Below are 26536 nucleotides of genomic sequence, written 5' to 3'. Positions count from 1 at the left end.
TGATAGGTGTGCCAAGGCTGAGGCTCTCTGCAGGACACACTGTAAGTTCCTTTTCAATGAGGGAATTCCTCCCTATTGGGGGTATTCTTTCTTATAGTGCAAGTCAGACAGTGATCTCCTTAAAGTCAGGATAAGCTACCTTGCACCTGGAGACCTTAAAGCCTGTAAGATTTTTTACAGGCTCTTGATAAAGAAAGGAAGCTACTGAGGTCATGAAAAAAACTGAGTGAAGGAATTCAACCTTCCCTCGAAAGAAGTCTGCATTCTGCTATTGTTGTGTGGATGGAAGACATGGAATAGTACACCTGATGGGATTATTTCTGTTTACCTAGGGCTTTTGGTCATATACAATATAGTCTAACAATATGATTTCAAGTGGAAACTGACCAAACCAAAAAGACCAACACTGTGATTTATGTCATACCCAGAAGGGTTAAAAACTGGAGACTAGTGTCTACCACCTGGGCAATCAATCATGCCAGTGTAATAAATACCAGTGAAAACTCTGGACAATAAGGCTCAGGCAAGCTTTTTTTGGTTGACAACACTCTAGGCCTATGTCAGCAAATCAATGTCAGCAAAGTAGAACATCTTGACTCTTCGTTTGTTGCTCTTTAAAATTCGGCTTTATGTGCTTCTTCACAGATTGATTTTAATTTATATTCTTTCCCTGTAACAAACTATGAGTGTAACATTTTCAGTGAGTTCTTTGAGTCCTTTTTAGCTAATTATTAATCCTGAGTAATTTTTGGGAGCCTCTGAACTTGGAATAATGATTATGGTCAACTTCAGAGCACAGTATTTTGACTGTACATTCTTAGTGGAGTATAACATAAAGACCACAGGAACTACACAAACCTCAGCTTCCTTCAATAATCTTATTGTGCTGTTTGGACATTGAGTGGATCTCAAAGGCCCATATGTTAAAGACTTGATCCCCAGGCGACATAATTGAGAAGTGGGGGAACCTTTAGTGGAAGGTCCTCAGCTCCCTGAGGGGTGTGCCCTCAAAGGAGATTGTGTGACCTGGCTTTTTCCTTCCTCTTTTTGCTCACTGGCTCATGATGTAAGAGGGTTTGCTTTGCCACATGTTTCTGCCACGGTGTAATGCTTTGCCATAGGCCCAAAGTAAGGCAGTCAATCAGTCGTGGATTGGAACACCCAAAATTGTTTGTCAAAATAAACTTTTTCTCTTTATAAGTTAATTATCTCAGGTATTTTGTTATAGCAATAGAAAGCTAAGATATATTGTTAGTAATATTACTAAATTATTTAAAATATTTTGAAAGCATTTTGGGTTTAAGGTAAAACAAGTAAGTTGTTAGACTAATATAGACAAATATCTTAAATATAAAAATATAAGTACAAAAATCAAAGAAAATAGGTAAAACCTCAGCAAGTTTAAATTAAATTGAACATATCCACGTAAACTTATTTTTCTCAAAAATATGTATTTCCTAACTCTGTACTTTGGAAAGGCCTACAAGCAATGACAAGCCATAAATAACAAACAATACTAATATCCTAATTATGGTCTTTACCTTCAATCCTCTATTTGTAGGAACTAAGCTGCCTATGAATTATAGAATAGGAATGTGGAGATAAGCCTGGAATAACTTGCATAGAAATTATCAAACACTAATATAGTCATGATAAAAAATAGATGATTGCAGTAAAAGAAGATCCCAGCTATCTGATCCTTTATAAAAGGGCCAAAAACAAACACTGGAGGAAAAATAGCATCTAACAAGTGGTGCTGAGAAAACTGGCTTCCCACATGCAGAAGATTTAATCTATACCCATATATCTCACCATGTACTAAACCTAAATAAAAAACGATCAGAGATCTAAATGTTAAAATAGGAACACGATCTGCTGGAAAATAAAACAGGTAAAGTTCTTGAAGACACAGAAGTAGGCAAGAACTTTCTGAACAGAACCCCAACTACAGAGATATGACATCAACAAACCGAATTACATCAAATTAAAAAGCTACTACACAACAAAGGAAACTACCAACACACCGAAAAGAGGAAGAATGGGGAAAAAATTTGCCAGTACTCCTCAGACAGAGGACTAACATCTAGAATATGAAAGGACTCCAAAAAATCAGACACGTCCCAAATAAAAGATCTAACCAAAAAATAGGCAACTGGAATGAATAGACCATTCTCAGAAGCACAAATGGCCAATAAATACATGAAAAAAATGTTTCACATCTCTGGTTATTAGAGAAATGCAAATTAAAACAATACTGAGATTCTGTATTACTCCAGAAAAATGGCAATCATCAAGAAATAAAATAATACCAAATATTGGGGAAGCTGTGGGGAAAAAGGAACCTTTCTACCTTGTTGGTGGCAAAGTAAACTAATACAACCACTATTGAAATAAAATGGAGAGTCCTCAAAGAACTAACAATAGAAAGAGCAAGATACAAGTCAGAAAATAGAAAATAGACAGATACATCTTTTGTAGAGGGGAAGGGGACCAAGAGGTGGAGGGAGAAGAGGAGGGAAATGGGAAGTAAAAATAATTAAGATACAGTATGTTATATACATGTACCAGCTTCCCACAATGAATGTAATATTATGTATAGCAAACATGTGCTATTGAAAACATTTTAAAATAAATTTATTTTAAATTTATGGAGTTTGATGTACAATGAGTAATAGGTTAATTTTTAAAAATGATTTGAAAGTATTCAATACGAGGATATAGAAAATATTTTAATGGAAAAAAGGAGAAGAAAATAAAGAATGAGCCTGTAATTCCAGCACTTGGGAGGCTGAGGCAAGAGGATTGCTGTGAGTTCAAGGCCAGCCTGGGCTACATAGTAAGTTCGAGGCCAGACTAACAGGACTCAACCTCAAAAAAGAATGAGTCAAATAAAAGCAGAAACCAATGAATTGAAACATAACACTATTATATAAGTGCAGGAGCAATCTCTGATAAGGACCAGAAAACAGAAAAAAGCAAAACACTTAGTAGTGAGGATAGGAAAGAGTAAGACCAAACTTTAGTAACAAGAGAAGGGTATAAAACCAAATACAGAGAAGATAAAGCAAAATTGCTATATTTGAAAAACTTAAACGGAAACTTTTCTAAGCAAATAAATGAAATTTGATTAAATATGTAAGAGATGTGGCTGAAATGGAAAAGTTATTAGTAATTAAAGTAACACCAACTCTACTTTTAGATAATTTTTTCAGGCTCTCTGGAAACAAGAACTATTTGTGCTTTTTAAACATTTCACAATGTATGCATCAAATTTGAAAATTTTGTATTTTTATTATATATCCAATATATCGATCTCAATGAAATTTACTAAAATTTCTGTGTAGTCACTGAGAGAGATATTCTGTCTTAGCCACTGCCAGCCAGAACCAAAGGAAAAGACCGGGGATTCTGAGGCTTTCAACCATGAAAACAGGCTTGTGAAAATGAGTGGCGCATGGGAACAGTCTGGTAATGATAGCAATGGCAAAAAGGGGAAAACATGGGACAGGAACAGGTCAGAAAATTGGGCTTTTATCCTGGTTCTGCTTAGTAATTCAGGATAACCTTAACCACTTCTGTGGGACTCAATTTCTTTACATGGTAAAGGAGTTGAAACAAATGATCTGTGGACTTTTTAATAGTTCCATAAATTCTGACTGAGAGGGGTCAATGAGAACCCCAAGATGAGACAATACATTCATCAGGATGACCGAACAAGACAGCTTTTGGGGGGCCTGCTTAGCCCAAACCATCTTATAGTCCTCTCTATCCACCCCAACCACAGAATCACAACTGTTCTCCCATGAAAAAAAAGTGAGCAGTTGAAGCTTGTGTTCAGAGAGAATAATAAAGTTATACACAAAGGGGTCATGACAAGATCCATAGGTTGGAAAGTTTGTTTTGCTGTACTGTTGTTCCGTATCAGTACTTGGGCCTAGTGCACCTTTATTAACAATTGTTGAACTTAATTCCTTCACATGGCTTCCATGAGATACTCCTGTATTTCTCTAATCATTACATTTTTTTTCCTCTTAAGCTGGTGCAAATTAGTGTACAACCAGGAAGATCTACCAAACAGTATGAAACTCTCCCCTTCATAACTACCATTCACCTCACTACACGCCTGGCTCCAGGGAGCTAAGATTAAAATTGAACTGCCACAAGTTTCTGCCCAGGAAAATGCAACTGGCATATAAGCAGAATGAGTCAGTGGCACTGTAGTGAGGTTGCAGAAACCAGGGAGGTATACAGAGGCTGACTGTGAAAATGCTAAGAAAAAGATACAGGGAGCAAAAGTAGGTAACAGTGGTTGAGAGATATCCCCAAATATTCCTTTATAGACAGAATGTCTGTCCCCTGCCAAATTCCAGTGTTGCAATCCTAACCCCCAATGTGAAATATTAAGAGACGGGGCTTTTGGTAAGCAATTAGGTGATAAGGGTGGGCCTCTCATGATGGGACTGGTGCACTTATAAAGCCATGAGCTTGTTCTTGCTTTTTGCTCTCCACCATGAAGATAAAATGAGATGATTATCTGTAAACCACTGGAAGTAGCCGCTCATCAGATACTATCTTAAGACACCTTAATCTTGAACTCCCTACTCTCCATAACTGAGAAATAATGGCTTACAGCAGTCTGAACTGAGACAGCTCCTTTCAATGAAGTCCTTTTTTCTCCTTTAAATTATAAATTTCCCCATTAGTCAAAGGCAAATGCAAACTTTTGCAAGTAGTATTGTCTTGTGGTAGATTCATGAACTTACTGTAAACAAACTTTATTCTTTACATTGTGTAGTTTCTTATACTTCAAGTGCACATCAAGTTATAAAAAGATGTACTAACAATGGGACAGTTAAGAAAGTCTGTTATTAGCCAAGTGTGGTGGCACACGCCTGTAATCCCAGCATTCGGATCACTGTGAGTTGGAGACCAGCCTGGACTACATAGTGAGTTCCAGGTCAGTCTCAACTACATAGTGTCTCTACCCTGTCTCAAAAAAAAAAACTAAAAAAAAAAAAAAAGTCCGTTATTGAGACTACTTTCGACTCAAGATTTTAGTTGTTTATCCCACTGCCTTCTTATCGCCTCTACCCCCAGCTCACAGCCCCTACCTATCCTTCATGGAACTGAGCAATTATAGTAATTCATAACCAATTTAAAGTCTAATTTATAACCAGTAAAACTAAAATATAAGCCCTTACACATTAAAACATTTATCAAGGATGGTTTGTATTTTACTCTCTAAATCTCTTCTAGGAATTAAATATTACTGCTCCTTGGGATAATCAATCAGAAACCAGTGTTATGATTTATATCAAAGCCACTGGGGCTAGAAGTGCTCAGTGGCAGAGCAAGTGTTTTTACCATGCAATCTCCAGCACCAAAAACAAAACAAAACAAACAAAACGTCTTTGATTACAACCTCCTTTAAGGACAGAATCAAATAATTTGATCCTCAAATTTATAAGCAGTGTCTCATACAGAAAAGAGTGAGTGGTCTGAATTATGCAGGACCTTACAGGTCACAACAAAGACTTTAAGTTTTTGTGGGTTTTTTTTTGTTTTTTGTTTTTGAAGTACTAGGGACTGAATTCAGGGCTTTGCACATATTAGGCAAGAGTGCTACCACTGAGGTACATACCCAGCCCTTCTATTTCCCTTTTTTTGAGACAAGGCCTTGAAACTGCAATCCCCTGCCTCAGCCTAGGATATGTCACTATGTCTAGACAAAGTCATAGAGGATTTTGAAGGAAGAACTGGCATTGTCTATCTTATTTTTAACATAAGAATCACTCTTGCTATGTGGAATAAAATCTGCATGAAGGAAATATGGAGGTAGGGTACCAAAGAGTATACTAAAGGAATAGGTACCTATGTTCACTGAAAGACACAAAAATTTTCACAATAACTTTATTCATAAAGACCACAAACTGCAAACAATCCAAATATCCATCAACATTAGACTGAATAAATTGTATTACAGTCATATAATGGAATGCTACACACAGGTAAAACATGAACTGATTCTACATACAACATAGACTACTCTCGTAGACAATGCTGAACAAAAAACTGCATATAATTATCTCATTTACATGTAATTTTTAAACAGGCAAAACTAACTGATGACAATAAAGGTCAGAATAACAGTTTTCTCTGTGTGGGAGAGGAATAAAGTACCTCTTGGGATAACAAATATTTTCTATCTTGATCTGGGTAGTGCATTCAAGGGTATATATAAAAATCCACTGAGGTATACACTTATACTTGTAAACTTTTTAAGTTTCATCTGAACAAAAAAGCAAAAATATACTGAAAAATTATATAAATGGAGAGATACAATATGTTAACAGATAGTGTCTGCCTTCCAAATATTTCTGGTTTTCTTCCACGATGCATGGGATCATTTATACTCCTTCAACTTTCGTGTAGCCAAGGGCTGTAAGGACCTACAAGTTATTTGCCCAACTTTCTTTTTTCATTTCCCAAAGTAAGCAGCCAAGCCTTGATGCTATCTGCTGCCTTTCTTATGTCCTTTGTCCCAGAATGAGGACAATTTAGAGCAGGGACTAGTCATCTTTTTTCTATAAAGGGCCACAAGGTAACTATTTTAGGCATTGTGGGATATCTACTCTATTGAAACTACCTAACTCTACCATTGTAGAGAAAAAGCAGCCATAGACAACACATAAATAGACAAGACTGTACTCCAATAAACCTTTATTTAGAAACACGACAGGTTTCTGTGGGCTCTAGGTGCAACTCCTTCCTTACCTAGGGTAGACCTTAGCCAAGTTGTAATAGACAAGTTCTCTGAGTATTAAGATTTTGCAGTTGTTACCTCATGGTAGCCTAGCCCATCCCACACAGGAATTGGTTGGTTCCCTGTTCTAAACAGACCAAATAACTAAAATATTGAACACAATGACTTAGCGTTTAGTTGGCAGGCATTCAGCAAATTGCTACTGGAGGATGAAAGAAACAACTTACATAGAGGCAATTTCTATTATAGAGAGGTGAAACTGTCCCTTGAGATAAACAGGAAGGCAGATAACCTATCCTTTACTGAAGAAAATCTTTTAAAAATTATTTTGTTGTTGTTGACTGCATTTGGCAAAATGTAAGGATGAACTCAAAAAGGAACTTGTCAAGTTGCAGGTAGAAATGAAGAGAATAAAGAATTCATAATTTCAAATATTTACTGGGTATGTATGAGACAACTTTTCAATTAAAAGATAAAAATTAGAAATCCTTTAACCCAAAGGTAGATTAAAACCTAGTTCTGCAGCAAAGATGACTGTCACATCTACTGTTAAGATCACTGAAAGTTTATGTGCCTCAGACTAAAAAGTCCAATCAAGAGTGTAACAATAGTTAATGCTTCAGATATGACAAAAGTTATTTAAGAAAAGAGATTATGGGTATGGCTCTCTTATTTAAACCCCAAAGGCCCATGTTAACCAGAAATTAAGTGGAGAGGCATGGGAACAAGAAAGCAAAGAAATGTAGCAAATCCAAAAGTACACAGTAATTAGGTATCACATTTGGGTACCTCCCTTGGGGAAATGATGAGGACATTCTGAAGGTAGGAAAGCAAGTGAAATGAGTATCTAGTAATCAGAAGGCCTGAGTCATCCTTCTTATAACTGTTAAATTTACTTACTTTTAAATTCCAGAAGAGTCAGAAATCAGCTGTAAAGCAAAGTAACAAGAAAATAACATGCCATTTTCTCCTAAGGTTGATGCCTATAAAAGGAAAAATTGATATTAACTTGTATGTGGCATTATCTTTCTCTAATACTGAATGTAACTTTTTAATTACTAAAGTATTATCTTAGTTCAATTTAAATAGTTGTCCAATCTCTTCTCTCTATATGTTGATTCCTTTGGAAATTAAAAAAATTAAGACATTATGTCATTAATGTACTTAATATTACAAAGTAGATGCATGTGAGTACAACTGGGTTTACTAGGGGAAGTGGCAGTCTGTTTGCTTCCTTAACATTCACAATATTCCAACTGCACTAAAACCTAGGAATATAATAACAAGGTTCCTAGTCACAAAGAACTTTGCTTCACTTCTTAATTTATAATATGTGGCTAAGAACTATCCAGTGAACACACTGTAAAGGTCAAATGAAACTGTAAGAGTTTCAAAGATCATAAAACACTACACAAATATTTACTTATCCAAACATTTACTCAAATGTCAGGCACTGTGCTAAGCATTAGAGATATAACAGTGAGCAAGACTTATTATGGTCCCTGCCCTTATAAAGCTTACTCTAGCAATGATCAATAAGCAGCAGTAACAGGTGCTAAGTGTATGGCTAAGGAAGCACAGGGAGGATAGGGATTGCACAGTTGGGACACCTGGTCCAGAGGGCATCAATGAAGGCTTCCTAGAAGAAGCAGCATATAAATTGAGACCTGAAAGATGAACAGAAATTTGTATTTCATTCTAATAGCAATGGTGAAAGCAGTAGAGTGACATGACTAGATTGACTCCGTTTTTGCTTGGGCAAGGGATATTGGATGGTTGGTAGCGATAGTGCCATCTATGAAGGAAAGAGGGAAAAAGAAAGGAAAAGCAGGTTTGGGGCAAGATCAATGGCATGTTGCAGTGCCTGTGAAACATGCATAAGTGGATTTATGTTAGCAATTAGGTATGATTTAGGAAGAAAAATCTACAAAGGGGATATGAATTTGGTAGCATCTGCATATAGGTGGTAAATGAAGCCATAAGGGAAAATGATATCAGCCTGGAATATAATTCAAGGTAGATCAGAGCAAGAAAGATTAGGCAGACTTGAAAAAAAATCAATAAAGTAAAATCTTAAGGACAGATACTCAAGGGAAAAGGGGCCTGCACAGAATGAGGATGCATGGCTGGAGGTGATGATTTCCTCAAAGCTAAAATAAAGTAATTGAGTATTTCAATAATTTTGACAAGTAGTAAGTGAATTTGGTAGAACAGTTTGAGTGGCAATATGGGAGACAGGGAAAGCAAATCTTTCAAGACAATTAGTGGAAATAGGAGATATAGTGAAGTAACTGTTAAGGACATTGAGTTTTTAAAAATAGTACTTATTTTAACTATTTTCACCAATACAAGAGGATCAATAACTATATATTTAAAAGAAAAAAGACTCATGCAGCTACAAAATTACTTTATACAGAAAACAGTAAAATACACTTATTTTTTTCTACAAACAAGACTAGTTATAGCAAATTCCCCAGTGCCGAGGATCAAGTTTTAAATCCTTGGCTTATATGACCACCCACCCCCAACACACTGACTAGATGATATAAACTAATTTTAATATCATCTTAAGCAAAACATACTAGAACTTCACAAAATGTACAAGATTTTAATATTTGAGGAACTAGAAACTAGAAAGCAGAAACAGCTTCCAGGTCTTCCAATCTTTCAATTAATAAAGCATTTGCTTTGAAAGACAATACTTGAAGCTACCAGGAAATTACCGGTAGATTATTTTTTCAGTTTTTCACTATGTTGTTTTTTCAGATATTTAAGCTTAATCTTTGCTGATCAAACCATACTTTCTCTACTAATTTTTTCTGCCCTAATTATAACAGAGCCCCTTAATTTTGATCTTAGCCAAAAAGTCAAGAAGTGATAGAACCCCTTAATCTGATTCAATATTAAACTGATTTATAAACACCGTTGTGAGCTCCTGGGACCCATCAAGGCTTTTACTGACCTTATCAGCCAGAGTGAAATGTTGCAATTAATCTTTCCTAACAAGCATTCCCTCAATTTGTCAAATTTGCCTTCCAATTATCTTCTACCGGTAATTTGACCTGTCCCTTTAAAAAAGATAATGTACATGGGGAAAGGGGTCTACTGGCACTTTGGGAGAGAAAATTCTTCATTATGCCAGGCTGTCCTGTGCACTGCGTGGGGAAGGAATCATTAGGTTTAAATAAAAGCACAACCCTCCCCCACCTCAATTAAATATGACAACCAGTAAGATGCCCAAAAATATTTCCCAGCATTCACTGCAAGGGTAACTATCTCTGGTTGAGAACCATAATACAACTTTGGTCCTTAAGCTCTTACAACTGCTATTTAGATTGCTAGGTACTAGCTAGGTTCTTCTAAATTCTGGGCTGTATCCTGGTTCTGCAAATTTACCAGATTAGTGACCGTAGAATGTGCTACAACAGTTAAGACAGGACTTAGTAGCACAACAGTTTTCAAACTGTACTTGAGAATCTATAAGTTACAAGTTAGGTATCATTTTTAAATCAGTTTCATATTTTAGGCATTGTACAGCTAACATAAGCTGAACATTATTAAATTACTGTTATGGCACAAAGCCAATGCCTTACTAGAAATAGAGAATTTCTACAATCTGTAAATAAGGCTGCTTCTTGATACTGAAATATTTCTACTTGTGCACTGTCTTAACTATTGCATGTATGGAGCAGTTTTAAATTCTAGAATAAATCCATTTCCAGCAGTTTACAAAATGTGATATTGTATCATTTTAAAATAAAGTGTTTCCTTTACCCAAGATTTCTTTATAAGGCCATGCAGATAAAGACAAACAAGCTAAAGTACCTCACACCTCCTGATCCTGAAGTACAAAAATCTTTTTCTTCACCCTTCTGGTAAAGTGAAACTTCTGTCCAGAGTAGAAAAAAGAATTACTAACTGGCAACAGTTACGATTCTATACTTACCATAGTCCTTTAAAAAGCAAGCTGATAAAACAGCCTCTAGTTGTGAAAAATTCATGGGAAATCCCAATAGTGATAGTTTAGGAAACCCCAATCTATAGAAAGTCTCCTAAGTCAGCAATTTAAAAATAATTTTTCCTCCTCTGATTAAAATTTTGAGTAATTCCTATTAGTAATATCAGTGGGGTGGGTGAGAAGGTGAGGAGGAGAAAATCTGTGACTATTTACTTTGGAATCAGAAATGCTTTAAAAAAATAGTCGCAAACATTTTGTTAGACAAAATACCTCCGCTATGTTTGTATGCTTTTTTCAGAAACTTGTGACTTGCTATGAGATTTTGTAAGTTGATTCAAATACAATTAAGGAGTTGACAACTTTAGACTATGTATCAGAATTTTAACACTATATTAAAGAACTAAAATTTTTGGCATATATCTTAAGAACACCTTAAAAGCAGACTTCTAATTCAACTCACACTAAACTTCTTTAAAATCTATTATACCATAAAAAGTAAAAAACAATGACTATGCCATTAAGTTTAAAGAAGTGGAATTCTCATGTTTCAGTCCCATGCTGCCATATGAGATGAAAAAAAGGCAACTGTTGGAAGGATTTGAATATTGATCCATTTTAATGTCTTGTAATAAATTTGGTGCTTTCCAGTAAATCAAACTAGTAAACTTGAAAAAAAAATTTTTTCTTTTAGAATTGTATTCTTGTTCCAGCGCTGTACTATAAAGACTTATGGATTAGATTCAATTCTTTCTCTCATAAGATCATCCCAACGGGGATCCATTTCAGTTGTGGCAACCCGGAAAAGGGCTTGAAGGTGTTCATCTGTTGATGGCTGGCTCAATGTGTGTTGGTTTCGTGTCAAATATGCAAAAGCCTTGTCACAGATTTGGTTACTATCAAATAAGGATGCCACCTTATAGGCAACCCCTTTGATAATTGGATAAGATTCAGCAGGCAATCCAGCATAGAACTGGCCCAAGTCTTTGACTCTGTATTCATTCCAAAGGTTAGTGTTTGCCTGAAGTTTTGTTAGCTCCACCCTTACTGAAATAGGTGCATATTCAGGCTTAAAGTTAAATGGATTTGCAAAAAGTTCTAAGTCCTTTTTAATGAATCTGAGGTCCTTAAAATGTCTCTCGAAATCTTTCTGTAGACGACAGATCACCATTTGATATCTGTCAGGCTCAAATATTTTTTGATCTTCCTTAAACTGCTGTTTAAGCTCATCAACAACTTCGCTGAAGGCAGGAAAGTCTGTTAAATCTTGTTCCTCAATTTGTCTCTGAAACAAATTCAGCTTACCTTCAAAAGTACAGATATGGTCAAAGGCAGTAGCAGCAAAAACTCCACTAATTTGCAATTCTTCACTGAGTTCTCGAAGGTGGTCCATAATATCCACCAAGAAGCCAAAGTCACAAAGCCATTGCTTGTCTGTGAAATGGACCGTTGTTGCCCCTACTGAAACCAAGAATGCTTCTATCTCTTTTCTTAGTGAAAATATCAGTTTTAATGTTTTCCCTCTTCTGAGCCAGTTGTTCAGACATCGTCCATTGATCCTTTCGCCATGCTCTGATTCAGACTCGGTCAGTAAAGGCTGAAACTCGGGTCGCCTAACACCTCTGGTCTTAATCATGACTATCCATTCGGATATGGTATTTATGATCTGATTAACATCTACATCATAAGAACTCAATAGTTCTAAGTGAAGAAAGCCTGAATAGTGGATAACATTCCAACAGTTGGGGCTTACAGCCTTTTCTCTCATGTAAGAGACAAGTCCTGAATTCTCACCAATCATCCTCAAAGTGTGAGTCGTGGTCAATCCAACCATTCGCTGCAAGCTAAGTCCTGCTGTCTGCAGGGCCTCTAGAATTGCCGACATGAGCGCACCAACACTGAAGTGATGAGTCAGGTTGATTATGGTCAGGAGGTCTTCTTGCACCTCCAAATCAGAGTCCACGCCACGGATAAAGACGAGGAGATAGTTCTCATAGGCCACAAAAGCCTGGTCATCCAGAGCAAGGGAATAGGCCTTAAAGCTCCTGGCTCGATTAAAAAGCTGACTGCGTAGATTATTGTCAATGCTCAGAATTCTCTGCCTTGTGATCTCCGGAGATAAATCAATGCCTTCCAGGACGCCTATGTGATCAGGCAGCACCTCTCTCAGAAATACCTCCATGCACTGGTACACAAAGTCCCCCTCACTCCAGCCGCGGCCCTTCAAAGCCAACAGGCGGCAGAGCCCAAGGCCTGCACGCGCAGCTTTCTCCTCAGGAGTGAGCATGGCGGCAATCGACAAATCGCCTTGACGGAGACGCTCCACCAGGGCCGCGCGCTCCTCCTCCGTCACATACCGCTCGTAGAATTCGTGTTCTGCCTCGTAGTGGCGCCTGACATCGCGTTCGCGGGTAGAAGCGACCAGGCGGTGACACACCAGGCACAGAGCACCGTTGCCCTCCGGAGGCTCCACCACCAAGTAGCGCTGGGTCCACTCGGGCCGGAAAACAAGAGCTTCATCGACTTCCATCTTGCTCCTTTTGGGCGTCATCCACATTCTGCGGGAAGCCACAAGAGCACCGCAAACCTCAGAGAGGCCACAACGAGGGGGGAGGAGCCGGGCAGGAGAAAAGCACCTCCTAGGCTCTGCGACAGATCACCTCAGCAGGAAGATACCAGCCTTTGCTATGATAGCTCCTTTCCTATTGGCTGGAGATTTCGTATTCTTCTGCAGCTCCTGGAGAAGAACCAATAGGAAAAGCGAATAGTGTGTTCTCTACCGCGCAAGCTCATCTTCTCCCAGCTGGAGGGCCTTAGCTGCTTTAGGGCGGGACCAAGAGATCCAGAAACACCTGCCTTTAAGAAAGTTGACTGGCATATAAATTGCCCAATCAATAGCTCCCGCTGGAGGGTGGTGCAGGATGTCGTAAGCCGGAAGGGAAGGTAGAACGTAGGCACGAGAACTGAGGTGATTGGCTAAAGTTACTTCCGGTGGGCATCTAGGCTTCTCTGGCGTCAAAATGTCGCTTGTGGCAGGGGTTATTCGGCGTCTGGACGAGACAGTGGTGAACCGCATTGCGGCGGGAGAAGTTATCCAGCGGCCTGCTAATGCCATCAAAGAGATGATTGAAAACTGGTACGGTGGGAGTCGAGCCAAATTCCCTTAAAGGCTATGACTTAACGGACCGCTCCGGTGAATGGTGCGGACCTGCCACCCTAACTGGGCGGAAGCGCGTACGGCGCATGCTTCGAGCGGGAGAGGCCACGGGAACCTTAGGCTAGCGCAGGTCCTGCTTTCTCCCTTCCCTGGAAACGAGATTTTTCTGAGCGCTCTCGCGAGACCTTTGTGGATATTTGAATTGTTTATAGAGGCATATGTCGTACTGATTAATAGTGCCCTTAAGCAAAGAAACTGCTTGCAGTTATATATGCAGAAAGTACAAAATTAAAGATATAAAGTATACAAGCTTATGGTGGGAAAAAAAAATCTTTATTCTTCAGAGGATACCATATTGTCAGTTGACCATTCTAGAAATCATTCCCACTCAGGGACAGTTTATTTTTTTAGTTTCATTCAGAATAAATCATTGGAATTTTAGGACAGGATAATAGGTTTTGGGCTTAACTTGCAATATCTCTTTTGCCATTTTATGGAGGGAAGCACTTCGAAGATACCTGACTTTATGGAGCTTCCGTTGACTCTGAAGCTTAGAGATGTCGCGAGCATTACGGCGGGAAGAGGTTAAAACGTGGGGGGAAAAGTGGATGTAAGGTTGTAAACCTCAAAAAAGAAGAGCCCCATAATAAGCCTAAGCATTAAGTCAGATCCTTTGTATTAAAATGAGTTGCTTTTAGGAATGTCAGCCACATTATTGGTGGGGGGTATCCTCCGGTAAGGAATAGCAGGTTTGTAGTGAGGTTCATTGTGAAAAATAAATCATCGGGGCAGCGAGACTAAAAGAATAATGAGCCAGAAAGAATCACAGAAGGGAAGGAAGATGATTAAAAGGTAAACAAAAAAAGGAGCAGGAAACCTCCGGATATTTTCTCCTTATGATTCATGACAATACTAGCAGATGCAGTCTGGCGTCTACAATGTTAGAATGAACTGACAGAATAAATTGGGTCAATTATTGTACTGTGCCTATGTGCTATACAACAACAAAACTGAACTAGCTCAGTGGCTTATAATTAATTCTGCAAGAGATTTTTGTATGGGATCCATTTAACCTCTTTTAAATATATAAATTAAGATAGCTAATACAACTTCAGTGCTTGGGTTCTGAGAAAGGTCTTTAATATTTAACAAGTTTTCTTATTTTTGCATAAATAATTTTCTCATTTAGTCACTACCTTCTCTTTCTCATGCAGCCCCAGGCTGAATTTGTTTTCTCTGAGTTGGTCTATGCTTATAGGCTACTCTTTGAAAGCACAAAAGACTTACTAACTTCTTAAAGAACTTTCTGCAATGCCATTTTTTTTCTTTCCTTCATCATAAGTATATTTTTCTTAAAGAAAAGGTAATGATTAGGGGAAAACATTTAGAATTTTAAAATGGCATTTTATTGGAAGATCCAGAGGTTGAATAAAGTTGAAGTAATAGTGAAGTTAGTTGAGAGTAAGAGGTATATGCCAAAAGATCCTACTTCTGTCTCTACTTTTTTTCTAAAGCAGAAGAGAAGTGGTGCTGAATGCCCTTTTGGAAATGATACTTGCTCTGCCCTTCTCTCTTACTCAGTATAAACTCATATAATGTAGCCATTGAGCCTATAAAACAAAGGAAAAACATTAATCTAGCACTCTTATATTTACTTAGAGTTGATTATTGTTTGGTCCATGTGAAAATACGTTCATTAGAGTGGTTACAGAAAGATGAATTATTTTCTTTCTTTGATTTACCAGTTTAGATGCAAAATCCACAAGTATTCAAGTGGTTGTTAAAGAGGGAGGTCTAAAGTTAATTCAGATCCAAGACAATGGCACTGGAATCAGGGTAAGTAAAACCTCAGGGGAGCAAGATGTTCCTGTGCTTTGTGTGATAACTGTAGGAAAAGGCAAAACCTTTCTCCCTATTCTGTAAACTTTAGGCCTTTGGGGATGGGAATTTTTGAACTGAAACAATAATTATGTATTAAGTACCTATAGGCACTGTTCAAGGGCAATAGTAGTGAATAAAATTCACAAAATTACTTTCTCTGCTGGTGCTTCCATTGTAGTAGTAGGGAGCAAACATTCAGCAGGTACAATAAATACTGTAGTATATCACATGGTGTTGAATACTGTGGAGAAAACTAGAGCAAGGGGGAAGATAGGAGTCAGAAGTGAGACAATTAAAGTTGAATGGTTTAGGAAGGCTTTAATATGGATGTGATATTTAAGGAGGGACCTGATAGAGATCAAAAAGCAAGTCATGAACCTTAAAAGAATGAGTGTTCTGGGCAGAGAGACTAAAAAGAAAGACTGTGCAAAAGAAACATGCCTGACACATTTAATGATCAGCAAGAAGGCGAGTGTGTCAAGAGCAGAATGAGCAAGGGAAGAGTAACAGGAGGTGAGATCTGGGGGAAAACATGCTGGACCTTTAGGGCCAATGGTGAAAGTTTTGGCTTTTCAGAGACTCTGATAGGATACAACTAGAGGATTTTAAGCAAAGTGATGCTATATGATTTGGTGAGTTTTAGAAAAAGTCCTTTTTCTGCTTTGTGGAAAATAGATTGTACCAGAACAGAGTGGAAGCATTAGGAGGCTCTTGAAACAGTTCAGGAATGGCAGTGCTGCCTTGAATGAGTTTGATTGTAGTAAAATGAAGAAACAGTAAGATTCTGAGTCAATTATGAAGGCAGAAGCTCTCAGAACTTGCTGATACAGACTGTGAGAGAAGGAATGATTTCAAGGTTTTGGCCTTGTAAATGGAAAAAAAAAATGTTACCTTACTGAGAGAAAAGATTATGGAAGAAACACATTTGGGGGAGGATAGGAAGTTCATCTGGGGGCCTGTTAAATTTAAGGTGGCTATTTAAGATGTGAAGTGAAGTAATTTTTGTTTTTTTAAAGGACAAATATATGATTCCTGTTATATGGCATAGAATGTAGAAAGTAGAATGATGATTGCCAGGGACTGGGGTCTGAGAAGGGATAAAGAGTTACTATTTAATGGATATAGGGATTCAATTTGGGGAAGATGAAAACGTTTTAGACATGAATGTTAATGATGGTTGCACAATAATGGTAATGTAATTAATGCCACTGAACTGTAACACTTAAAATAGTTAAAAGAAAGTTTTATATGCCTTTTACTATAATTTAAAAAGTTATCTAGCTGGAGAAGGTAGTACACCCTAGTAATTCTGCTACTCAGGAGACTGATACAAGAAGATTACAAGTTTGAGGCACCCTGGGCAATACAGTTGAGACCTTGTCTCAAAAATGAGCCTGGATGAGGCCCTAGGTTTGATCCCCAATACCACAAAAAATAAAAATAAAGAGTTATCTGTAGACTTAAATTAATATTTTCTAATTTTTGAAAGAGGTCATGAGACTGAATGAAATTATCAAGAGCATGAATATAGGCAGCAGTGGTCTAAGGGTAGGGAATCCTGGGTGACTCTAGTGTCAGGAGATGGGAGCATGAGGTGGAAGCAACAAATGATACTGAAAAGGAACAACCTAGTAAGAAAGGGGGATGTCAGGGCAGTGTAGTGTTCTGGACACCAAGTAAGGAAGTTACTGCTGATTTAAAAACTCTTCTAAGGGGGATTTCTTACTGGATTAAATCAGTTAAATTCAAAAAGAATTGGAAAAGTGAGTAACATAATTATTTACTAATTTTTTTGTATCTACTAGAAAGAAGATCTGGATATTGTGTGTGAGAGGTTCACAACAAGTAAACTGCAGTCCTTTGAGGATTTAGCCAGTATTTCTACTTATGGCTTTCGGGGTGAGGTAAGCTGAAGTTTAAAGAAATATGTAAATCATCTTGCTGATGACGTTGTCAGTCATTTGTCAACATATAGTTCTCAACAGAGGTAAATAAGATTTGTAATTTTTGCCAGTCATAGTGTTGCAGCACTTGGGAGGGTGAAGCAGGAGGATAGCAGCAAGTTCAAGGCAAGTCTGGGATACTTAGTGAGTTGAAGGCCAACCTGAATTACACAGTGAGACCCTGTCTCAAAAAAACAAAACCAAAAAACAAACCCAGATTTGCTATTTTTTACTTGTTAAATACAGTGGTACCTCAGTTCTCAAACTTAATTTGTTCAACAGTTTTGGAAAAAATGGCTACATTTGTGTTTGTGTGAGAAAGATGACCACAGTTGTGTTTGTCACCCAATGCAGAGTGTGCAAACAAATACAAAATTTTGCCAAAAACTTGTTTGCGAACCAAATTGTTTGCAAACAAAAGTGTTCCTGAATCATAAATATGTATATACAGTGGTGCCTCGGTTCACAAACTTGATTCTTTCCACAATTCTGGTTGCAACTGTGGAAAAATTTTGCAACCAAAATCATGGAAAAATTAAGTTTGTAAAACAAAGTACCACTGTATATGCAAGTTTTAGCTTAATTTAATTTAGCTCTCCAAGGCTATGACTTATTCATCAGTACTTAATACCAACATAAACTATTTTAAACACTGGTTATTATATGTTGTGTGTACCGAACACCATCTATGTAGCTTTTTTGGCCAAAAAAAAAAAACAAAGGTGAATTATCTAGTCAGTGTATAGATCTAAATACCAACATTTGGAAACTACAGGGGACAAGCAAGGGTAGTAAATGCTACATACTCAGAAAACTACAGGACAAAAGACTTTGAACATAAGCTACAGGGGTAAAAAACGGTAGAGAAGGAAACAAGAACCTATAGAACAAAGGAGGTTTAAGAGACCTGTGAAGTTGAACATGGTGGCACATGCTTGTAATCCCAGCACCGGAAGGCTTGAGACAAGAAGGTTGCAAATTCAAGTCCAGCCTGGTAAACTTAGCAACTTAAAAAGATCTTGGGGCCAGGGATTTAGCTCAGTGGTTCTGCCGCCTGCCTTGCAAGCTCAAAGATCAGAGTTCGATTCCCGGTACCAAAAAAAAAGAAAAAAAAAAAAGATATTGGCTCACAATTTTCAAGCTCTAGGACCACAAGAAAAACAAAACAAAACAAAACTGTGAATGAACTTCATTTGCCATATCTTTCCTAGATCCTAATTTGAGTGAATTATTTTAAAAAAAAATGAGCTAAAGATGCTAAACACAGATTGGCTATTTGATGGTATTTAGTATAAATTATTACTTTTCTTGATTACAAAAAATACTTTAGTGTGTGGTGCATACCATTATTCCCAGCAACATGGAAGGCTGAGGCAGGAAGATCACTGGCCTTGGCAATTTAGCCTTGAGGATTCAATCCTCAATAATGAACAAAAAAATACTGTGGAGTTTAAAAAAAAAAAATTATTTTAAGATACTGTATTGAAATATTTGTGGATAAAATTATTATAGAACTATATGATATAGAAAATAGAAAAAAATACTTTTGAGACTAAAGTGGGATCCTCTATTTTTATGACTTAATTCCTGTGGCTACCTTTCCGTCTAACAAAGGTAGGCCTACATAGTTTTTAATGGATACATACTATTCTGTTATGAAGAATGTACTATATGGAGTTTCTTCAAGTGATTACCTTTTAAACATTTAGGCTTTGCCATTTTTTTCCCATTTAACGTTCTGATGAATAATCTTATACATACACTGTTTTGTTATTTCCTTAGGATAAATTTAATAAAGTAAAAATATACATGTTTTTAAAAATTTTAGTAGTAGTTTTTTACTGCTTGTCCCTGAATTACCATAAAATTAATGGTTTAAAGTTCTTAAGATCAGAAGACGTGGGTCTCATTGGGCTGAAATCAAGGTTTTGACAGGGGTCTTTTCCATTCTGGAGACTAAAGTGGGATCCTCTGATCTAGGGGATAAGAGAAACAATTTAATTATTTTGAGGAAATGAGAATAAAGGTAGGGGAGAGGAAAGAAGCCTGTTACTTTTCATTTTAGGCCTTTCTCTTTTGTTGTTTTTAAATTTATGTATTACTTTAATTTTTAAAAACTAAAAGGCAGCTCTGATCTAATATCTGTAATTTAGGACGACTTAGATCAAACCAAGATGGTCTCAGGCACTCTCTTACATTGACCTCCATATTGTTTCTGATAGGGATGCTTTTACCCTAACACGCCTCAAGTTACAGTTTTTTCCTGACTTTGCAACTCCCAAGTGTCAGTTTTCAATCCCATGGTCTCCTTGAGCCTTAGCCTAACTGTGGAACATCTTTAGCATTATTATTTGTAACTAGTCAGGGAAGATTTTTTAAGGAATTGCTTTGTGCTATCTGTGATTCTTAGTGCTAGGTACATAAGTTATGTATGTATATGTTACTTGTTAGTGCCAACAGTAGCCACACAGAGTAGATTGTACCATTGCCCTGTTTTACATGAGCAAACTGAGTCATAGTGACTAAGAACACAGTCAGGGCATACACCTAGAAAGTAGTAGAGAAGGATTGACTTAGGTACTCTGACTTCACTCTGAGCTCCTCCCCCTTTGTTCCACTAGAAAAGCCCTGTTGAAATACCAGGGTCATCTGTGCCATGCATAGTGGCACTCTTTCTGGTGTTAGGTACTGTTGTACCAATGTGCATTTTTAATGTCCATCCCTACACAGGTCTTAAAATTATTTGCATTTTTTTATGAAAATTACATAAACCAGGGAAATTTAGCTAAGTCCAAGTAATTTTTGAGCCTGAACCATGGTTTTTGTTTTTGAAACAAGGTCTCTTGCTGAGGTTAGTCTCTAATTCCTGTGCTTGCTCAAGCAGTCTTCCTGTCTCAGCCTCTTGAACCAAGTTCCTTGTAATGAACTGAACCTGCCTCAGCTGTATAATGCTGTCACACAGACCACATTACAGCCCAGCTCCTGTGTTGCATGTTTACATACTGATGATGATGTCCTTTTTGTGAAAAGAGATACAGATTCCAGAGGACTAGGAAACCAGTTTTGGTTATAAGGGGTAAAAAGGGTCATAAGTTTTTGAAATTTGTTTTAATTGAATAATTTTAATTTTTAATTCTACATTTATAATTGCTTATGTAAAAGTTTTGAGTACAGTTGATATCATCACATATTTGCAATAATTCCATTATCTGTTTCTGAAAGCAGAAATTTAAAATTATTGAAGAATATGTCATTCATTATGTTAAGCATGCCTGCTATCACTTGGATCTTGAATGTTCCTAGTATGCTTGTGTATTAATACCTTGGTCTCACAGCTTGGTGCTGTTGGAGGGAGATAGAAACCTTAAGAAGTGAGGTCTAGTGGATGGCCTTCAGGTCATTGGGGACTGTGTCCTTTAAGGGGCTAGGCATCTCTTCCTCTTCTTTTCTGTCTTTTGGCATCCCACGAGGTGTGTGCTTTTGCTCACCCATGTGTTCCTCACCATGATGTGCTGCCTCAGAACAAGCCCAAAAGCAATGGGACCAGATGATCATGGACTGAGCTCTGAAACTGAGCCAAAATAAACCTTTTCCTTTATAAGTTGATTGTCTCAGGTATTTGCAACAGTAATGGAAGGCTATAATTCTATCACCTGAATACAATTGCTGTTAATACAATTGGACTTTTAAATATATTTTTTTCTGTGATTACGCTGCAGATTCAATTTTATATCCTTTTTTAAACATATCACTAAAGTATTCACTGTTGCCACATCTTAATACAAAATGGAAAAGGCAGTTTAGGTGACTTTTTACTCAGCAATTTGTTTTATTTCATTCTATTTCATTTTCTTCCCTAGGCGTTGGCCAGCATAAGCCACGTGGCTCACGTTACCATTACAACCAAAACAGCTGATGGAAAGTGTGCGTACAGGTATAGTGCTGTCCTTTACTCCTATGTAGTCATCCTGAAATGTACTTTTTTGCCTAAATCTCAGAATCCCACCTAACCACTAGTGTTACTTTTGCTGTTGTTTGTCTTTAAGAGTAGGAAAGGTTTATTTGGGAACAGAAATACCGCCTGATAGACAGGAGGGGTCACAAGTGAATTGCCCCAAGTCTTTTTTTTAATTAGTACATTTTGATATACATAGTGATAACAGTCATCATAGGGAATTTGTACCTGTACGTGATATATGTTCCTTTATTTTTCTCTTCCCCTCCCCTCTTACCCCTCTTCCCTTTCTTATTTACAAAAGCTTTGTTTCCATTTTCCCTTCTGTTCTCTTTTTTTTTTTTCCTTGTCCCTGTCTTCCTTTCCCCATTTGAACATTTTCTTCCCATTTCCCAATATTGGTTATATATTTTGGTCCTTATTTACAGTTTTGGTTTGTTACAGTGGAGAAGCACTGTGGTATATTTAAACGTGTGTCTAATTTATTTCACTTAAGAGTATGGTCTCAATGTATATTCATTTAGCTATAAATGTCTCAAGCTTATCCTTTATGACAGAGGAGTAATCCTTTGTATTAAAAAAACCAAAAAAACCTTGTCTTTATCCATTCATCCCTTGATGGGCATTTGGGCTCTTTCCAAGATTTATCTATTACAAACTGTGCCACTATACACATGGGTGTGCATATATCGCTACAGTATGATTCTTTTAATTGTTTCAGGAAGATACCTGGAAGGGGAATAGCTGGGTCAAATGGAACCTCTAGTTTTAGTTTTTTGAGGAATCTTTACACTAATTCCATAGTTGTGGCACCAGTCTATACCCCCACCAACACTGAAGAAGGATTCCTTTTTCTCCTTAACCCCAACAGTATTTGTTGTTGGATGATTTCTTCATAATAACCATTCTTTCTGGAGTAAGATGGCATCTCAGCATTGTTTTAATTTGCATCTACCGAATGATGTTCAACATTTTAAAATATATTTATTTGCTGTTTCTACTTCATCTGAGAAGTATTTATTCATTTCAGATGCCAGTTTTGGAATTAAATTGTTAAATTTGAGGGCTCTGATCTTTTTGAGTTTATATATTGTAGATATTAGTCCTTTGTCTGAGGAACAGCTGGCAAAATTTTTTTCCCACTCCATGAATTGTCACTTCGCTCTGTTGGTGGTTTCTCTTGCTGTGCAAAAGCATTTTTAAAAAATGAGATCCTGGTTGACTCTTTGTGGTATTTCTTGTGCCTTTGGGGTTTTGTATATAAAATCTACCAATGTCTTCAAGAGTTCTCCCTATTCTATCTCCCAGGATATTTAGTGTTTCTGTTTTAATATTTAAATCTTTGATCGTTTCGATTTTAGTTTAGTGCATGGTGAAAGATACAAGTCTAGTTTTAATATTTGGTATGTGGAAAGTCAGTTTTCCAGCACCATTTATTAAAGAGGCTATCTTTCTTCCAGTGAAGGTGTTTGACTCCTGTTATGGCTTGTATCTAGATGTTTCCCCAGATCCTCATGTGATATCCCTACCTCAGTGATAGGTCGGGTTTTTTCCAGAGGTGGCTGGATTTGAAGTGTGTGATGCTGGAATTGATTCATAATGCAATGCTGGGCTCAAGGGCACTAGGATTAAAGGTGTGAGTGCTTCCTGCCCTGGGCTGGATAAGATAAAAGGCAGAGAGACACTGTAAGGTCCCTTGATTGTTTTGATGCCTTGTGTCAGCCTTGAAGTGTTCCTCTGCCTTGGAGCTAGCGAATTATGGACTGAAATTTCTACAAACTGTGAACTAAATAAAACTTTCCCCTTTTAATTTTGGGTGTTGGGTATTTGTCTTAGCAATGACAGAAAAGTAACTAAGACAGTTCCTTTTTCAAAGATAGGATTGCTGAGTGTTTTTGGAGTTATTTCTTCATCTTCTAATACATTCCATTGATTTTCGGGTCTGTTTTTTGTTTTGTTTTCCAGTACCATCATGCTGTTTTTATCCAGTAGCTTTGTTGTACAATTTCAAGTCAGGGATTGTGATGCCCCCTGCCTTGCCTTTGTTGCAAATAATTGCTTTTATTCTAGGTCTCTTCTGATTTCAGATGAATTTTATAATTTTTTTCTCTAATTTTGTGAGATATGCAATTGGTATTTTGATTGGGATTGCATTAAATCGAAATAACAATTTTGGAAGTGTGGCTATTTTCACTATATTTGGTCTTCCTACCCCAAAATAAGGGATAGCTTTCCATTTTATGATATTCTCTTTGATATCCTTTTTTAGAGTACTATAGCTTTTCTTGTAAAGGTTTTTTACTTGCTTTGTTAGATTGATTCCTAGGTATCTCTTTTTTTGGATGCTACTTTTTAAAATAAATTTTATTTTATCCCTTTCCCTTCCTCAACCTCTCCCCTCCCTATGTACAAAAACTTTGTTTCCATTTTTTCCTTCTATTCTTACTTTTTTTCTTTGTCCCTTCCTTTCTCCTTCCCTCCTCCCTTGTCTCCCTTCCCATTTCTTCCCATTTCCCAACATCCATCCCATACATTTCAGTTCCTATTTCCACTTTCAGTGTCTCACACCAGAAAAACAATGTGGTATTTAAACACGTGTGTCCGATTTATGTCACTTAAGAGTATGGTCTCAAAGTGCATCTATTTAGCTATAAATGTCTGAAGCACATCCTTCTTTATGGCAGAGTAGTACTCCAATGTATAAAATTACCACATCTTCTTTATCCCCTTGTCAGTTGATGGGCATTTGGGCTGTTTTCAAGATTTAGCTGTTACATACTGTGCTGCTATAAACATGGGTGTGCATTTATCACTGTGGTGTGATGCTTTTAATTCTTTCAGGAAGTTACCAAGAAAAAGTGTAGCTGCGTCAAAGGAACCTCTAGTTTCACTTCTTTGAGAAATTTCCACACTGATTTTCATAGTGGTTGCACCAGTCTACACTCCCACCAACAGTGAAGGACTTCATTTCCCCCATAGCCTCTTTAGCATTTGTTATTGGTTGGTTTCTTAATAGCAGCCATTCTTTCTGGAGTGAGATGGAATCTCAGCTTTGTTTTAATTTGCATTTCACAAAAGACCAGTGATGTTGAACACATTTACATATATATATAATTTTTTTTTTTTTTTTTTTTGCTATTTCTACTTCTTCATCTGAGAAGTGTCTTTGTATTTTTTCACTGGGTCTTTACATTTGCAGGGGTCTGGTGTTTTTTTTGGTTTTTTTTTTGAATTAATATATTCTAGATAATAGTCCTTTATCGAAGGACAAAATTTTGGCAAAATTTTTTCCCACATTGTGGGTTGGGTTGTCTCTTCACTCTCTTGGTGGTTTATCTTGGTGTGCAAAAGCTTTTTTTTTTTTTTTTAACTCACTATGTAACCCAAGCTGGTCTCAAACTCACAGCTATCCTCCTGCCTCAGCCTCCTGAGTGCTGGGATTACAGGCCTGTGCTACCACGCCCGGTTTGCAAAAGCTTTTTAATAAGATAAGGTCCCAGTTGTTGATCATTTGTATTTCCCATGCAGTCTGGGTTTTGTCCATAAAGTCTTTGCCTACTCCTATATCCTCAAGCATTCTACCTATCATCGCTTAGAGCAGATTTATTGTTTCTGTTTTACTATTTAGATCTTTGACCCATTTCAATTTTAGTGTGTGGTTAAAGACATGAGTGTAGTTTCATTCTTTGGCATGTGGAAAGCCAGTTTTCCCAGCACCACTTATTAAAGAGGCTATCTTTCTTCCAGTGAAGGTGTTTGGCTCCTTTGTCAAAGATAAGGTGGTTACCTCATAGGAATGCTTTCACTGCATCCCTTAAGTTCCAGTATGTTGTATTAGCATTATCATTTACTGGTAGAAACTTGTCTAATTTCTGCTTTCATTTCATCTGTCATCCATAGGTTGTTTGGGAGTGTGTTATTTAATTTCCATGTGTTTATGCAGTTTTCTGTGATTTCTTTTGCTATTGATTTCCAATTCATTGCACTATGGTCTGATAATATGCGTGGGGTAATTTTAATTCCTTTGTATTTACAGTGGACTCTTAAGTTATGACTGGCCTGACATACAATCAACTTGAGTTAATTAGGTTAATAGAAGATTCATTTGCCTCTTGTTATCTATAGCATGTACCCAGGTCTCAGCTGTATCGACTTATACCCAACTTGGGTTGCAACCAGCCGTCCAGAACAGATTGAGTTCGTAAGTCAAGGGTCCACAATACTTAAGCACATTCTATGAGTTAGTATGTGGTCTATTTTGGAGAATATTCTCTCTGATGCTGAGAAGAATGTATATTCTGATATTGTAGGTTGGAACCCTCTTTAGACATCTACAAATTCTGTTTGTTGAAAAGTTTGATTCAGTTTTTATTTTTTTTGTTGATTTTTTTTTTGTCTATTCAGTCTATTTATGACAAGTATTGAGGGTCCCCATTACAATTGTACTAGTGTTTGTTTGGTTTTTCATGCCCATCAATATTTGTTTTACGTAGGTCTGGGGATTTAGCTCAGTGGTTCTGCTGCCTGCCTTGCAAGCACAAGGACCCAAGTTCGATCCCCAGTCCAAAAAAAAAAAACAAAAAACATGTGTGTGTGTGTGTGTGTGTGTGTATGTGTGTATGTGTACACACATACACACACACACATATTTTACATAGTTGGATGTGCTGGTATTTGGTGCATATGTATTTATAATTGTTATCTCTTCCTTTTGCATTGTTCTCTTTATAAGCAAGTAATGACCTTCTTTGTCTCTTAATCAGTCCTTGCTGTAAATAGACTAGCTACCCCTGTTTATTTTCACATTCTTGACTCATGGAGTATTGTTTTCTATCCTTTGATTTTCAGTCTGTAAATTTCTTTTTTTTTTTTTTTTTTTTTT

At 37.1% G+C, this 26536-nt stretch overlaps 2 protein-coding genes across 7 annotated transcripts in view; one reads left to right on the top strand and one right to left on the bottom strand.

Annotated features, from left to right (window-relative positions):
• Positions 1 to 6703: 6703 nt before the first annotated feature.
• Epm2aip1 (EPM2A interacting protein 1) lies at positions 6704 to 13556 on the bottom strand. Its single transcript, XM_010629692.3, has one exon. It carries the CDS (start codon positions 13273 to 13275, stop codon positions 11449 to 11451), a length of 1827 nt encoding a protein of 608 aa, XP_010627994.1. The 5' UTR covers positions 13276 to 13556; the 3' UTR covers positions 6704 to 11448.
• Positions 13557 to 13701: 145 nt separating this feature from the next.
• Positions 13702 to 26536, top strand: part of Mlh1 (mutL homolog 1) — an 80884-nt gene continuing 68049 nt past the window's right edge. For all 6 annotated transcript variants that reach the window (XR_781300.3, XM_010629689.3, XM_033756973.1 and 3 more), the window contains exons 1-4: positions 13702 to 13854; positions 15621 to 15711; positions 17562 to 17660; positions 21560 to 21633. Coding sequence is in view for 5 of the 6 variants with exons in the window: in XM_010629689.3 (XP_010627991.1) it covers positions 13739 to 13854; positions 15621 to 15711; positions 17562 to 17660; positions 21560 to 21633 (380 nt within the window). In the remaining variant the exon portion in view is untranslated. The remainder of the gene's footprint in view (positions 13855 to 15620; positions 15712 to 17561; positions 17661 to 21559; positions 21634 to 26536) is intronic.

This window comes from Fukomys damarensis, unplaced genomic scaffold (assembly GCF_012274545.1).
Source record: "Fukomys damarensis isolate Sample0158 unplaced genomic scaffold, DMR_v1.0_HiC HiC_scaffold_28, whole genome shotgun sequence".
Classification (NCBI taxonomy): Eukaryota; Metazoa; Chordata; class Mammalia; order Rodentia; family Bathyergidae; genus Fukomys; species Fukomys damarensis.
Note: the sequence above shows the minus strand (reverse complement) of the source record. Positions and strands in the feature narration are given on the sequence as shown.